General features: G+C 34.9%; 1 protein-coding gene across 3 annotated transcripts in view; it reads right to left on the bottom strand.

Moving 5' to 3' along the window:
- MICU3 (mitochondrial calcium uptake family member 3) overlaps positions 1-17,746 on the bottom strand; it is a 95,720-nt gene that overhangs the window by 33,904 nt on the left and 44,070 nt on the right. For 2 of the 3 annotated variants that reach the window (XM_038560242.1, XM_038560243.1), the window contains exons 4-7: positions 10,807-10,885; positions 6,615-6,662; positions 3,199-3,281; positions 114-185 (exon numbers count right to left, since the gene is read on the bottom strand). In XM_038560242.1, the coding sequence (XP_038416170.1) occupies positions 114-185; positions 3,199-3,281; positions 6,615-6,662; positions 10,807-10,885 (282 nt within the window). The remainder of the gene's footprint in view (positions 1-113; positions 186-3,198; positions 3,282-6,614; positions 6,663-10,806; positions 10,886-17,746) is intronic. The other variant, XM_038560244.1, reaches the window with a different exon arrangement.

Here is a 17,746-nt window from a genome sequence, read left to right as displayed (position 1 = left end):
TTTTCCTGAAAGGGACAGCTCCAAAGTTACAGACTTTAAATATTCTTTCTCAACAAGAATAAAATAATACTCAGCTAGAAAACCCACCTTAATCTACTATAAATTATTCTTACCAGCATTGCACGTTTTTCTTCATCTCCTTTTGTTTCTCTCTTTTCATTTTTTTTCCTGAATATCTCTTGAAGCTGAAAAAGAAAGTGATCACAAATAAAATATCCAGTGAGTTTCTTGGTACCTACTTACCACTCTGCTATGTATATATTCTAAAAGAATTAGCTTCATCTACCAAGAACATTAAAACTACTATAGATACATTTTCTGATACCAATTTTTTTTTTTTTCCTGAGAAAAAGAAAACACACCCTTTGCAACTGGCAGCCTATGGTTCAGTTAAATGTATACAATTATACCTTTATCTCTAAGACATAAAGACAGGGAGTCTGTAACACAAATAAGAGATGAAGACTACTGGGGTATAAAGAACACTGGAATAGAATTCAGGGACTCTAGGTTTGGGCCCATCTTCTGTCACATGCTAATTTTATGATGGTGGACAGTTCATTCATCCCTTACGAGGCTCCAATGTACTCATATATGAAATGAGGATGCCCTCTAAAGTCCCTTTCAGGTAACTGTACATTGTGGTGGAAGCATGCGCTCTGCATATAACCCCCTGAGTAAGTTACTCTAATTATTCAAGGGATTGTTTTCCATTTTGGGAACATGGAGATAATTCCTTACTTCAGAAGAGTATCTCTTTTCTCCATTATTACTGAGGTATAGTCACAAATCTTGTAAGAATGTTGTGCAGAGTAAATATTACAGACAGTTACTCAGGCACATTGCCTGTCACATAGTAACCACTCAAGACATGTCAGCTATATTATCAATGGTATTATTTCCTCTTTAAAATCCTATTTTATGGGCAGCCTGGGTGGCTCAGAGGTTTAGCGCTGCCTTCAGCCCAGCGTGTGATCCTGGAGACCTGGAATCAAGTCCCATGTCAGGCTTCCTGCATGGAGCCTGCTTCTCCCTCTGCCTGTGTCTCTGCCTCTCTCTCTGTCTCTCTCTCTGTCTCTCATGAATAAATAAATAAAATCTTTTTTTTTTAAATCCTATTTTACAAATGGAAGCCTAATCCTCTATCACAGCTTTCTGGTGAGGTTGCTGTTCTTGGCTGTGTAACTTGAATAGGTTTTTGTTTTTTTTTTTTTTTTTTTTTAATTTATTTATGATAGTCACAGAGAGAGAGAGAGGCAGAGACACAGGCAGAGGGAGAAGCAGGCTCCATGCACCAAGAGCCCGATGTGGGATTCGATCCCGGGTCTCCAGGATCACGCCCTGGGCCAAAGGCAAGCGCCAAACCGCTGCGCCACCCAGGGATCCCCTGAATAGGTATTTTTAGCTTGTTTCATTTTGTATGGCAATACTTGAAAGTCAAATAAAATGTAATATCTCCCAAGACAGTAATGACACAAATACAGTACAAAATAAAAGTTATTAATAAATATATTTATTTTCATACTTTTTCTTCGTGTAAAGAGTTTTTATAGCAAAGGTTATTAATAAACATTTTATAAATAGGCAAGAGAATCATAGATTTTAGACCTCTATGAGGAAGTAAGCTCAACTCTACCCCCTGCTTTCAGGAATTCTTTGCTGTTTACAAATAAAACAAACAAACAAACAAACAAACAAAAAAATGACTTACAAAGGCAGCAGTATAGGCACTCCAAAGAGTACATTGCAGCTTTTTATAAGAGTATAAAGGGGAAACAGAAGTTCTCTATGAATGTTTTTACCTCCTATCTCCACAAACAGACAATATTCCGAATGGCGTCTATACAGGCATCTTTCAGCAGACTGAGTTCTAAGTTACTCTGCTAGTCGATGGGGTAGAACTTGGCAGTGTTGCCACAGAAAATTTATTAAAAATCATTTAGATTACTAGGCCCATTTTGAAAGACCTAAAGTTTTATGCTATTATAACAAAACTATATTAAGTTAAATCTGTGTATTTTAGCATGTTAGGAACATATGTCTATTTTGCAGTGAAACTGGAAACTCTCACCTCCCCACCATTCTGAAAAGCACTCAAATGAAGGGCCTTTCATGGCTCTAGGTCTAATTGTGTGGCTCAGGGACTGTCCTCAGGCAAGGGCTACATGGGTATTAGAGCAAGCCATTTGAGAGATCCCAGTAATTAATCTGCTGGCTTCCTTTTGAATGGCTACTGATTAGCTACAACAAAGATTTTGATCTTTTCCCTTTCCTACCACAGAAAACCATGATTTCATAGTTTCTCTTCCACATTCCAGCCTCTGAGGAAAATAGTAAGCTGTTTAAGAGGTTTTTTTGAGGGATTTTTTGATGGCTTGTTACAAAGGAAAATAATAAATAAAATGGCTATTTATTTACTATCTTTCCCTTTTCTCTTTATTAGGAAATACAGGTAAAAACAGAGTTGAACATAAATGCTAAGGGAGGAGTTGTTACTGTAAGGATCTCTTCTTCGGAGAAAAAATAGAATAGGCATTTTCTCACACAAGCAGATGCTTGTTCCATGGGTAAAAGGAAATAGAAAAATTCTGGAAGGGGGAGTGGCAAGATGAGTGAGCTGTGAGCAGTGAGATGATGTTGCCAAACAAGTACCAATGCTGAATCCATCAGGTAAGAAAGACTGAAGGTAGATAGGTAGATACCTAAGAACCATCTTATTTCTCCTCACTTTAGATCACCCCGTTCAAAGATAAGAGAAGGGAATAGCAGAATGGTGACAAGACTGGAATGTAAGGCAGTCATGAGTGGAAGAGAAAAGCAGAAAGAAAAATCACAAATCCTATTATGAGGAGGAAAGGAAGTTCTGTGGCAGAGCTGTGGCTGGGGGCTGATACGATGGGGTATGAGTCTAACTGAGCATATACCACCTCTCTGGATGGCCTGTATCCACCCAATGGAAAGTATCTGACTCATTTCAAATGTTCAGAAAACATGTAAACAAGTATAATCATCTTTATATAATGGGTACAATTTATATTTTTATAATATAAAATTATTTAAAGTACACAATACTATACTTAAGGTGAAAGCATAAATTTTTCACTCTTCCTTCTACATTATTCCAAATGATGCAAAAACATAAGAATATAAATAAACAATATTTAACTATTGATGAAATGCAGCATTTAATATACATACCACCAAAAACTCCTTTTTATCCACCATCTCATTGCCATCAGTGTCAAACATGTTGAAAGCTATTCTAAAACCTGCATGTGGCTCTGCCAGAAAGAATAGAAAAGTACTTGTGAAATGGAAATTTTTTTAAAGATTTTATTTATTTATTCATGAGAGACACACAGAGAGAGAGGCAGAGACATAGGCAGAGAGAGAAGCAGGCTCCATGCAGGGAGGCCGATGTGGAACTCGATCCCAGATCCTGGGATCATGCTCTGAGCCAAAGGCAGACGCTCAACCGCTGAGCCATCCAGGCGTCCCTGGAAAAATGTTTTTAAAGTACAGTTGTAAAGAGTTAATTGTACAAAAATACTTTCTTTAACCAAGAGATTAAAAGCAGTAGGTTACTAATACTTAAATATAATAAAAGCACTCTCTCTCGCGTGCGCGCGTGCTCTCTCTCTATATATACATATATATATATATTTCTGCTTCATTTATTAGCATACTTAGTAACAAAATTGATAATACACTTTGAAAGCATTTGTGTGATACCTGCTGCACAGCACAGACAGTAATATTTAACTACCTTACTTCTAAAAATAAATACTTCTTTTTGTTATCTAAGTTTGTCAGTTTAAAAGGGAAATATCAAATCATCACTTATGTTCAACACTTAGAACAAAAGAATAAAAATATGACACAATGGTCCAGTCCTGATTCTTAGGAAAATCAGAATGGAAATGACCTATGAAAATAAATGTCAAGCATAAGAGATTACATATTTGAGTTTAAACTTCTAGAAGCTTTAGAAGCAGAAACATAAAAAAGGCTTGAATAATTCTCAATTCCCCCAAAATACAAGGAACAACTGCTTTCCTGAGAAAGACATACTTTTACACACTAAGAACTGCTTTAATTTTATGAACCTTATAATGAGGGTCAATCCCTTTATCCCTTCTAAAGCATAAAGAAGAAAATCTGAACAGAAGAAACTTTGAACATGTCCTTCAAAGAAGAGCTCAGTGCACATGCCTTTGAGAAACATCTGACCTTTGTTTTTCTTAAAGATTTCATCCATTCATTTATTTTAGAAAGAGGTAGATAGTGCATACACACACACACACACACACACCCAGGTGCATATGCATGCATGAGGTGGGGAGGGGAACAGGAGGGGGGAGAGAGAATTTCAAGCAGAATCTGTGCTGAGGCAGAGCCTGATGCAGGGGTCAGTCTCAAGACCCAGAGATTATGACCTGAGCCAAAAACCAAGAGTCAGTAGCTTAAGGGGGACTGATCCACCTAAGTGCCCTTCTGATCCTTTCTTTGGAGATGACTGGCAAAAAGTTTTTAAAGGGGGCCTCCCACAGATACATTTGGTATTACCTGTCATAAAATCTTGAAGCTAGCAAAAGAGAAGCATGTAATCCTACTTTCTTAACCGATAATAACTGTCTCTGAAAATAATGGAAACAGAAGCCAGTCTTATATGCAAGCTCATTTCTTGCATATAGTTTACTAACTGAACTTTCTTTCATTAGCATTCAGTTAAGAAAGAAAACATTTCATCACCTCTGATAACCCAGTTTTAAGCTTTAAAGTGATCTTTAAAATATACAATGAAAAGAAGTCCTTACAAGCACTGTTTGGAAGGGAAAATGAAGTTAAAACAATAAAAAGCAAAGAAAAAAAACCATAGACAGGTAAGGTGGATTCTCTAGCCCACTCCCTACCAGCTCTGTTTTCACATTTCTGTTGGTTCTACTCTAAAAGACATTACAATTTTTTGGTTCAAATTCCCAGAAGTTTCTCAAATGGGTCCTGAACTCCAAAGGAAGATTCACTGCATTCAAAGATCCCAACCTTTACATATAAGCAAAACCACCATGTATTTTTTCTAACACTCTTAACCATACCCTGTAGCATCTCAACAAATGGTTTTCCTAACCAGTTCTATTATATTCTTGCCAGTCACTCTGCTGCTTTAGGTATTTCAAACTTAGAGTTTTATAAACCAAAGTTGTTCTATAGCTAATAACATTAACTTTTTATCAAGTCTCTGAGACACTCCCTGGCACTCTTCTAATTTTCAAGGCATATTCCTCATTGACTATCCTTGAATCATAGTGTCTTCTAGTCTGGAACAACCTCAGATAGTGCTATTACCACCTGCACCAACGCTTCTTGTTCTTCAGCACCAACATTTTAATTTCATTTTGAGTCCAGGAGAAAAAAAAATACAAGAAAAAAATAAAGGATGATAATTTTCGAAATACATATGCACAATGTACATTCCCCAAACTTCCCGTAATAGAACTCCAACATAACATTTATTACTAAATTCAGAATAACACAATGGCTCTTAATTTACTAATCCTAGAAGTACAAGGAATTTTAGGACTTGTTTCTAATGACAGAGTTTCACTGATAATTTGTATTTCCATACATCTCCACAAATCCCCACAAACAGAAATCCCTCTAGTGATATTCTTCCATTTATTCTTTTTTTTTTTTTTCACTCATTTACCAACTGGTTTTTGAGAGGCTACCATGTGCTAGACACTGTTCTTGATACAGAGATGGACAAAAAAGAGACAATCTTTGCCATCATGGACTTTGCATTCAAGTATGGGGAGATAGACAAGAACATGAAAACCAAAAAAACAAATACTTTCAAATAGTTTTAAGTGCTATGAGGAAAATAAAGCAGGGTAAAGGGATAAAAAAGGGAGAGGTAAGAGAGGGAGCCATTTTAGGGAGGACTGTCAAAATGGGTCCCTATTTCACATTCAAAGGAAACCTGAATAATGTTTATTATCATGAGGCTCTTGAGGAAAAAGCACTGATGGCAGAGGGAGCAGAAAGGACAAATTCCTGCTGTGAGAATTCAAGGAACCGAAAAGCCAGGTGGCTGTCTCACAGTCAACAGTAGCAAGTAAGTTCCTGCATTAAATGCAATGAAATTTAACTGAAAACATTAGTAAGCCCTTCATATATTTCATAAAAATTGCTGCGTACGAAAGGCAGAGAATTAATTACAAAGCTGTTTTAGGATGTAAGATGGGTATTCTGATACACTAGCTAGTTAGAAGACATTCTTTCACGCTAGTCTTAAGAAATATGTGATTTCAATGAGTGTACTAGGAAATTTACAAATCCTTATATGACTTTCACGTAGATTAAACCACAAGAACTGATATAAGATATAAAACTTATAATTTATGAGCATAAATACACCATAAAAACATTTATGTTTTCGACTCTTAATAGTGTTATGATTAACATTTGCTGCTAACATTTAGACATGAGTTTTGCAAAATAACCATGGATAAACCTAAGGTGATTTTCAATAGTAAGAGAATCTAAGATTTATTTTGCAAGATTCTCATTTAAAAAGAAAACTATCCAAAAGTAGATTTAATGAGTACACTTACTTGTTAAAATACATAAAAGAAAAAGATATTCTGTGTAAGAAATCACACCTAGAAGAAAAACAGTATTAGTAATGCTATATTTCAAATATTACTTTATATTTATCAAGTAAAATATTATTCTTATAACAATAAGCAATATTAATAAGGAACTTATTTACAGAACTGCTAAGTATTGTTTTAAATAAGACTAAATTATTATAAAATCACAGCAAAAGAAGCAACACAATTAACTTTGATTTGTTTCACAATGCCTCCGTAGAAACCCATGCAAAATTCCCATTAATGCTGCTAGATATATTGGCAAAGAAAGGAAAATTATACTATTTACTAACTTTAAACTTATGTCAATGGATGAATCTAACATAAAACAGAAAGGTTGAAAATGGTTAAACTTTAAAGTGTTTAAAGTACTTAATTACTTCTTAGTAACTCTTGAAAAAAACATTTAGATATTCTTGCTTACAAATCAGATTTCTGTATTGCATTAAAAAAATGAAACTGTATTTATCACTTTTCTGCTTTCAAGTTACCATTTATTATTCTTGACAAACTTAATGCTTCTATCAAATGTACTCTAAGATATATTTGTTTTAATTAAATGGCTTACATTTTCTGAATATTGCATCCTGAATTCCCTGTAATCCCAGAATTACAAAGCTTAAAAGGCATTTGTTTGTAGTAAATACAAATATATAATCTGTTACTCAGAATCTTGCTTTTGGATGTAACACCCAAAACTAGAATAATGCTTAGCTGAGTTTCCAGGTGGACCTTGAGAAAATTAAAATCAGGAATAAGTCAACAACACTTCTCCAGATATCAGATAATTCTAATGTTCAGTAAAAAGGTATACAAAAATCCTTAAGTAATCAGATCATAAACCTTGAAACTCCATTTTACCTGATGTTCTTTTAGGCTACCCCCTCTTTGTTACAGAACAAAGAAAGGAGTCACTGTCAGGCAGTTTGTCAGAAGACTTGAAGGGAACTGGCTAGAGGCCCTGAAAGCATTCCCTTCTTTTGTTTATACTACAATATTGTGACCTATGGACAGATAGTTCTGGTTGACTGCCATGAATGTTATGGGAGAAAGATTCTGGAATGGTCAATGTATATAAAGATACAATACCTAGGTTCCATAAGATCCCTCAAAAAGGAAGGAAGGAAGGAAGGAAGGGAGGGAGGGAGGGAGGGAGGGAGGGAAGGAGGAAGGGAGGGAGGGAGGGAGGGAGGGTAAAAAGAGAGGGAGGGAGGGAGGGAGGGAGGGTGGGAGGGAGGAAGAAAACAAGAAAGGAGGAAAAAAGGAGAGAAGGAAAACAGGATTAGAAAATGGGCTCTATGTCACTACAATCCATCTCACTGACTGTTGTTCTAACTAACCTGGTGGAATACAAAAGAGATGCTGGTTGGTATAAAGAAGTTTAATAACCACTATGTATCTTTTATTTGTTAATTGACTCAAGATTTCCCTCAGTGAACAATTATTTAACAGTTAGAGTACTAATCATAGTTATCATGGCAGGTACTTTTCTGTAGGACCAAATAGTCTCTGGGGTAGTATAATCCACAGACAAGGAAAACAAAGTTAAACTCAGGATATAATTTAATAAAAATGATCAAGAAAAAGAGAAATATTACTAAACATGAACTGTCTAGATTCTTAATGCTTTCCAATTACAAAAATGGAAAACTATTAGACTGACCTTCCAATTTATTTTAAGGCCACTCAAGATCAAAAAAATAAAATAAAATAAAAATACATATGCTAAGCATATAGTAATGTTGTGATCTTTAGAGAAAGAGGTTAGAAAGATGTCAACTAGGTTTCTTTTAAAAATTCAAGGGATTCCTGGGTGGGTGGCGCAGTGGTTTAGCGCCTGCCTTTGGCCCAGGGCGCGATCCTGGAGACCCGGGATTGAATCCCACGTCAGGTTCCCGGTGCATGGAGCCTGCTTCTCCCTCTGCCTGTGTCTCTGCCTCTCTCTCTCTTTCTGTGACTATCATAAATAAATAAAAATTTAAAAAAAATTTAAAAAAAAATAAAAATTCAATAAAAAATGTTCTAAGGGAAGTTCCTTAAAAACATATTTAGGGGATCCCTGGGTGGCGCAGCGGTTTGGCGCCTGCCTTTGGCCCAGGGCGTGATCCTGGGGACCCGGGATCGAATCCCACGTCAGGCTCCCGGTGCATGGAGCCTGCTTCTCCCTCTGCCTGTGTCTCTGCCTCTCTCTCTCTCTCTCTGTATGACTATCATAAATAAATTAAAAAAAAATTAAAAAAAAAAAATATTTAGTTCCTATATCATGATACATTACAGTTGGCTGTTATAACTAAGTTTATGTAAAATATGTCTTCAAAAATGTTGCATATCAATTACTTTTTTGTAAAACTGCGTAACATTTTCTTGCTGGGTAATATTTTAAGCAGATAAAATTCATTTGTAAATTAATCTTCAATAGCTCATTGGTCACATGTGGCTATCTAAATTTAAAACAAATAAAATTAAATATAATAAAAAATTCAGTTCCTAAGTTACAGTAGCCACATTTCAGATGCTTAAAAGCCCACATCTGGCTAGTGGCTACTATGGGAGACGATACAGAAATAGAACATTTTCATCACTACAGATAATTCTGTGGGATAGCACTGAATAGATCATTTCCCCCCAAAAACTTGAAAATATGCATGTAACACAAAGATTAGGGCAAGCCTAAACCTAGGGTTGCCATATTTAACCCTTTCTTTGAATACAAAGAACCACACATTTATTTTTCTCAGATTATACTTGATCCAATTTGTATTTTCCCATGAGAGGTGTTAACTAAATATTTTTAAATTTGCTAACTTATCTTTCTGAGCTTTGAATTTTCCTGATCCTATCATCCCACTCTAAGACTTGAATGACAATCTTTAAAGACAACTTCCAGGAAAAAACTTCTAAGAGCTTTAAAGATTCCATGGCCCTGATTTCACAAAGATTTTAAAAACCTACTTATAAAAAGCCTACAGTAAAAGGTAAGGTGTTTACCCCTTTCAGACTCCATGTGAAAAAGGTAGAAGCAATCTGAATTTCTAATTCTACTCAGATAAAATACATGGATTATAACTACTCCTTTAAAATATTTGTCTTCATGCTAGAGTATATATAATTATATTTAAACCAATATCCATTAAAATTGATGAAAATGAAAAAGCTAACTATATAATTTCTTTAACATTTTATTTCGTATTCTCATAGTTGAGAATATTAAAAAGTTTATTTACAAGAAAAATTCCTTTTTAAGATTAAAGAGATTTTATTAATTAGTCTTTTCTATAAATATGTATGAAAAGTAGAGTGTAAAAGAAAACTGCAATAAAGCTAAATAATCTCATTGCAAGGAAATGTATGAATTAAGACTTAGCTTAGAAACATAAATATGGATCATACAGTAGGTCGAAAAAGTGGATTTTGCAGTGCACGTTATTTTGTTATTTTGTTTTGTTTTTTTTAAATGGCACTTTTTTTTTCTTTTTAATTTTTATTTATTTATGATAGAGAGAGAGAGAGAGGCAGAGACACAGGCAGAGGGAGAAGCAGGCCCCATGCACCGGGAGCCCGATGTGGGATTCGATCCCGGGTCTCCAGGATCATGCCCTGGGCCAAAGGCAGGCGCCAAACCGCTGCGCCACCCAGGGATCCCAGTGCATGTTATTTTGAAAAGAAACATATTCAAACTGGGTGACCAAAGGACACATCCAACATGCAGAGGCAGAGGCAGACTCCCCGCGGAGAAGGAAGGCTGATGTGGGGCTCAATCCTAGGACAAGAGCCAAAGGCAGATGCTTAACCAACTGAGCCACTCAAGTGCCCTGAAAAATGCTTTCTGTAAGTAAATATATCCTATACTGCTCAATGATTGAAAAATATTTTTTTGTAGCTATAACAGTTCATTTAAAAAAATAACAGTTCATTTTCTTCTAAAATATTTGAAAGACATGAATATATATAAAAATAAGAACCACCTTTAATCCTGCTACCCAGAAACAATCATTAATATTTTGGTATTTTTCTTGTCAGTTTTTTCTCTATGCACACACACATAAACACACATATGTAACTAAAACAATTTTAAATATAAGGAAAATATATATAAAGAGTATAAATAATATAATGTCCATTTCAAAATGTATAACTACTAAAGTAAACTTGCCTTTTTCTTTAAGATTACGAAAAAGCTTTGATGATCCTTTCCAAACTGGTGGTGTTTCTGAGAGCATTTGATTTAATTCCTATAACATAAGGTATCATAACATTGATTAACAGGTAAACTACTTACTTATAAAACAGATAAAAAAATTTTACTGCCTTATACAAAAAAATTCTCCACTTAAAAGACCTGAGATATGGTTATATTTATTCTATTCTATATGTGTGGTTCGTTTAACCACAAAACCCAGTATTTGCCCATAGTCCAAACATAAATTATAAAGAAGCAACATTGAATTCAATTAGAGCTACCAAAAATTTCAGATAAATTTAGCAACTGGAGGAATACATATAAAATAAAATAATAAAATTAAGATAAAACAGTGAGTTTAAGTTCAGAAACCAGTTAGAAAAGGATAGTTTCATGAAAGTGTTAAGTAATGTTGGATTTCCTTATCAAGGTCAGAGATGATGACCTAGCTTCACATGCTGTCTCTTTTCTGTAGCCCTCTTGGGTTTAGGGAATTTTGTAGAGGAAGTAAATGAACAGAAGATCAAATTGAGAAAGAATAAAGAATATTTTGGTGGTGACTCAAAGAATGCTGACATCAGATGAAGTACAAGTGCAAGAGTATTGAGTGATTGTGATCACTATTTCCTTTTTGTTTCTAATTTTAACTTAAATAGTCAATAAAGAATATAGGCTTCAATTGCTTAGTCAGTCTTTTTTGTTTTAAATCAAATTACCACAGCAGTTTGGGAAACTATTTTGGAAAAATTAAACATTTGAATCATTGCTCAGATACGAAAGGAATTTTGAATTTATTGTGCACACTAAGTACAAAATAATTATCTGAAAATTATATTTTGGCTAATTGTGAAGAAAAATTCATAAGGATTTGATGAGATAAATTGAAATAAGTTGAAATAAGAAAGGTAGTTTGCGGGATCCCTGGGTGGCGCAGCGGTTTGGCGCCTGCCTTTGGCCCAGGGCGCGATCCTGGAAACCCGGGATCGAATCCCACGTCGGGCTCCCGGTGCATGGAGCCTGCTTCTCCCTCTGCCTGTGTCTCTGCCTCTCTCTCTCTGTGTGACTATCATAAATAAATAAAAATTAAAAAAAAAAAGAAAAGAAAAAGAAAGGTAGTTTGCTAATAAGTAACCACTGAAAACACCAGAAACCATTTCTATTTCCAGAACTGATTCTTATTACTTAATGTGAGGTTCCCCAATAACCCAGGCATAACCTGAGAACTTGTTAGAAAAGCAGAATTTCAGTTCCTATCTCAGATCTACTGAACCAGAATATGTATTTTTAACAAGAACTCTAGGGGATTTTTTTTTTTGCACATTCCAGTTTGAGAAGCACTTTAGACAAACCCTTCCTGATGTGGTTGTATCTAAAAATGTTCTGTGACATTATAAACCATTTTTTTCTTTCCTTTTTTTTTTTTTTTTTTTATTACAAAGCTGGCTGACAGGCAAATAAGGAAATCCTGTAATGCCAAAAGCAGGAGAGGTATTTTTAGGGAGTTTATGGATTCCCTGAAGCCCATCTGTGAACTGTGCTTCCATTTCCTTCATAATGCTATCTATCTCTGCACTCCAAGTAACAGATGCTATTTATCAGTAGTGTCTGATTAGAGTAGCAATAGTACAGAGGTAAGAATGCAGGTATGAATAATGATGAGAAACTAGATTATTTACTGCTTAAAAAATAATAAACTGAAATATTTTTGTTAGAGCAGGAGATTAAAAAGAACATTCTGCATATATTTTATATACCTTAACGTATACCATATCTATTATATAAATATTAACTTCTTTCTCCACTTTTAACTATTTCTATGTATTCAACTTCATCTCTTCTATCTTGAACTCGACTAGAGTTTACAACCAAAAGAATCATAGCTACCCTATGACTGAGTGACTGATTGCCCTCTATGTGTTTAACAATGGGCTAATACAATCTCTCATTTAGTTTTAAAAAACAATCCTCATTATGCATATTTTATTGAGATTTAAAGAGGATAAGAACTCAAACTCATCCAGGGTCACACAACTACTAAACGATTCGCCAGATCCTTACTGACTAAGCAGTTTATTTTAGTAATAATTTGGCTTCTTCTGGTCTGGATTATCTAATTAACACACACTGATCTTTGTCTTCTGTTTGCTTTAAGAAGTTTTAAAATGTATTAAAATCTGTATTTCCACTCAGACTGGGAATTTCTTTCCCCATTCCTAGCCCGTCATATGTCTCTTACATGTGGTGGTGGTGTAATAATAAATAATTTGACTGGCCTTTGCCCCTGGTTCCTGGAAGACTCTATATCCCTGAATCACACTTAGGTTATGGGATGCCCCAGGACAGGTTACCGATCGCCAGAAAGAACCACCATGGGATTGGAGGATTGGGGCTCTGAACTCTCCCTACCTCTGGGGAGGGGTAGGGAAAGAGACTGGAGATTGAGTTCAATTATATCTATATAATGAAACCCTCAATAACAACTCAATACTCAAGCTCAGTGGAGATTTCAAGTTGGTAAGTATACTGACATGCCAGGAAGGGTGACACACCTCTCCATGGGGAGAGGGCATGGAAGGTCTGTGTTTGGAATCTTCCTATACCTGTCCTCAGAGTCTCTTTATGTGGCTAGTCCTGTTTGTGTCCCTTAAAATAATTATAAATTTTTAATTATAAATATAAACGTGCTTGAATTTTTAATCAGTCTAGCAAAGTACTTAATTTAAAGGGGGAATTATGGGAGCCTCTTGGATTTGTAGCCAGTTGGTCAGAAGCATGGGTGGCCCTTGAACTTGTAGCTGGCATCTGAAATAAGGGCAGTGTTGTTATGGACTGTGCCGTACATCTGTGGAGTCTGACACTAACTCTGGGTGGTTAGCATCAAAGTTAAATTGTAGTATTGCAAGTTGGTGCTAAATAAATATTTGCTGGGTCAAACTCATTTTCCTAGAATTATAGCTGCCTTGTAAAAGATTTATATAATTGTCTTAAATAAATACAATTTTGTCTTATATAGTTAATATATATATACATTATAGGAAAATTAGCAAGTACTGAAAATAAAAGCTAATTATAATCCAGGTATGAACCGTAATTGAAAGTTTTACTTAAATCCTTTTAGTCTAATTCTTCCTCTAGGCATAATTACATAGCATTTTTGTTGTTGCTGCAAATATTATTTTCTACATATTGTTTTATAACATACTCTTTACACTTAATACTTCATGGGCATATTTTCCTGCCAAATATTCATTTCATTTTAATGGCTACACAGCCATTAAAATATTAGCAGTTCTGAAATGTAACTCTTTATACTTTTGAAAATTATTATGGAACCCAAGGAGATACTGTTTATGTGGGTTATATCTATGAGTGTTTAATGCATGTGGAAGTAGATATGGTAATTTTTTAAGATCTATTTATTTTAAAGAGAGAGAGAGAAAGAGAAAGTGAGCAAGACTGAACATGGGGAGGGGCAGAGGGAGAGGGTGAGAATCCTTAAGCAGACACTCCGTGAGCGGGATGTCCTATGCGAGGCTTGATCTCAGGACCCTAAATCAGTCCTGAGTTGAAATTAAGAGCTGGCTGCTCAAACAACTGAGCCACCCAGGCACCCTGAAATGAGAAATCTTTAAAACATAGAAGTGTATAAACATATATTCTATTAGGTGTCAGAGTGATGGTATCATCACTCAACACTTAAACAAGTATCTTCTCAGTGTTAGTATAAAAATATTTTTTACTTCATGGACTCCTGAAAAGGTGTTTGCACTTTAAGAAGAGCCAGTCTATATTATTCTGCAACTTGCTGTGTTACTCAATCTTCAATCTTCTAGGTTCATTCATGTTGATTCCTATAGCTCAAATGTATTTATTCACTGTGGTTTTGTATTCCTGTAATTTGTCTTTGATATGCCTATTTCACAATTCTTTTATTCATTTCTCCACTGACTGACATTTATGTTATTTTTTTTATTCTGGCTATTGTTTGATGCTGCAGAAAATGTGTACAGTACTACTGGTATATTTCTCTAGTATACTTCTCTAGAAGTAGACTTTTTGATATACACTTTCAAATTTATTAGATATTGCTAAATTTCTCTGAAAAGTGAATATGCAAATTTACACCCTCACCTGGTTCTTCTTCTTCCTTGCTAATTATTGGTACTGTTAGATTTCTGGAAGCTGATAATCTGATGGGTGTGAAATAGTATATTATTGGCTTAGTTTGCATATCCCTAATCACTAGTAAGGTTGAGATTCCCTTTTTTTTTTTTTTTGAGATTCTTTATATATACCTACCAGCCATTCTACATTTACCTTTTTTTTTCGTATTGAGCTGATCATCCTTTTTTATCAATTTACAGGAATTTTATACAAGTACAGTACATTTAATGTTTTCTGTTAATATAGTGCAAGCATATTCTCCCATTTGTCACATCTCTTTTAATATTGCTGGCACTCTTTTTTTTTTTAATTTTTTTTTCTAATTTATTTATTTATGATAGTCACACAGAGAGAGAGAGAGAGAGAGAGGCAGAGACATAGGCAGAGGAGAAGCAGGCTCCATGCACCAGAAGCCCGACGTGGGATTCGATCCCGGGTCTCCAGGATCGCGCCCTGGGCCAAAAGGCAGGCGCTAAACCGCTGCGCCACCCAGGGATCCCTGCTGGCACTCTTTTTATGCCGAAGTTTTTGATATTTACTTTAGTAAAATTTTCCAAAACTTCCTTTGAGTTTTGCTATATGTCTTGTCTAATGAAACCTCTTGCATCCTTTATTTTACTTCTAATATTTCAGAATTTTTGCTTGTCAAAATAAGAACTTAATCCATCTGAAATTTACTTTTGTATATGGTGGTCAGTTTGATATTTAATTTTATTTAGCCCCATGTTAGAAAGACTACTGTTCCAATACCTAAAGGTCAATCTTTCCTCCAGTGATTTATAGATCTCCCATACATGCCTGGGTCTGTTTCTGGATTCTATATTCTATTATTTTCATCTAATTAAAAAATTCTTGCAATAATATAATGCTATTTTAATTATAGATCTATTATTAATCTTAATATGAGACAGGCCCAATGGTTCCCATCCTAATGTTCATCTGTTTGCTTCCCTTCCATCCTTTTCAGAATTGTTCTGAAAATTCTGGGCCCTTACAGTTCCAAATGAATCATCAGTGAACATGATATATTTCTGTATACTTATATTATTTAAAAAATATAATAATATCTTGCACATCTTCTGTTAGGTATACTAAGATCTAAGAGTTTTTGTTGCGATTGTGGGAAGTGTCATACTTGATAGCACAGTTTCTAACTGCTGTTGTTGATGCAGAAACACCAGCAGTGACCTTACTAAGTTTAGTAAAACTAAATTTGAATAAATTTGAAATCTATGCATTTTTATATTTTTCTCTCATAGTTATTGTCCCAATCCTTAGAACCTCCTTCTTTTGTCTCGTCATACTACACGTTAGAGCCTGAGTTAAGTCTACCTCAAGTTTACATTTGCATAATTCTCAGTACCCCTGAGCATGACTATATTTAGAGACAGGGCCTTTACAAAGGTTAATTAAGTTTATTACATGGGGTTATTATGGTGGGTCCCAATCTAATATGACTGATGTCCTTATAAGAAGACATCAAGACAGAGACATGCACAGAATAATGACGTGGGAAGATGACACAGGGAAGAAATGGCCATCCACAAGCTGAGAGAGGCCTCAGAAGAAACCCATCCTGCCAGTAACTTGATCTTGAACTTCCAGTCTCCATATCTGTGAGAAAATAAGTTTCTGTGGTTTAAGCCACCTAAACTTTGGTATTTGTTATAGCAGCCCCAGCAATTTACTATACTACTTTAGCCTAGATTTATAGTAAAACAGTGAGTAATAGCTGTGATAGCAGACATATTTGTATTCTATCTAATTTTAAAGAGGATTTCTAAAATTTCACATGAAAACATCATGTTTGACACTTGATGATCAGATGAGCACTGGGTGTTACACTATATGTTGGCAAGTTGAATTTAAATTAAAAAAATTTTTTAAAAAAACCCCAAACAGAAACATCATCAGCTATAGGCTATAGGCTTTTGGAAGAATCTTTTTTTTTTTTTTTTTTTTTAAGATTTTATGTATTTATTCATGAGAGAAACATAGAAGGCAGAGACATAGGCAGAGGGCAAAGCAAGCTCCCTGCAGGGAGCCTGATGTGGGACTTGATCCTGGAACTCCACGATCACGCCCCAAGCCAGAGGCAGAGGCTCAACCGCTGAGCCACCCAGGGGTCCCAGGAAGATTCTCTTTAACTGGTTAAGGAAGTACTGTAGAATGCCATACTATTTTTTTTTTTATGATATACTAATGTTTTTTATCTTTTTTATATTGAAGGTTATCATACATTTAAAAAGTGCAAAAGGAATACACACACACACACATATATAATTTAAAGTCAGAAATTGTTAAGAAATAGAAAATACCAGTACTTTGGAAGCCTCTTTGCACTTCTCACTGATATATCCTTCCATCTCCCTAGAGGTAAATATTGTCTTGAATTTAATATTCATTGTTCCTTAGTTTTCCCACCTATGAATGCATCCTTAAACGGTTTCTTTTTCCTAGCTGTAGACTTTATATAATGGAACTATAATTTATGTTTTTGTGAATTTGCTTGTTATTATGTTTCCCAGATTCATCTAGCTTAAGCACCAGTATAATTCATTTGTTTTTACTTGGTATAGTATTCACTGTATGAATATATAAAAACTTATTTACCTTATTGATATTATATTATAGTCTTTCTGGCCAATTATGAATAACCTAATAACATTTCCGTGAACCTCTCATGCATGTACAAGTTTCTCTAGGTATATTCTCTAGTGTAAAATTACTGGATCATAGGGCATATTCA

The sequence above is a fragment of the Canis lupus genome, chromosome 16, assembly GCF_011100685.1.
Source record: "Canis lupus familiaris isolate Mischka breed German Shepherd chromosome 16, alternate assembly UU_Cfam_GSD_1.0, whole genome shotgun sequence".
Lineage (NCBI taxonomy): Eukaryota > Metazoa > Chordata > Mammalia > Carnivora > Canidae > Canis > Canis lupus.
This window is presented reverse-complemented; position numbering and strand designations above follow the sequence as displayed.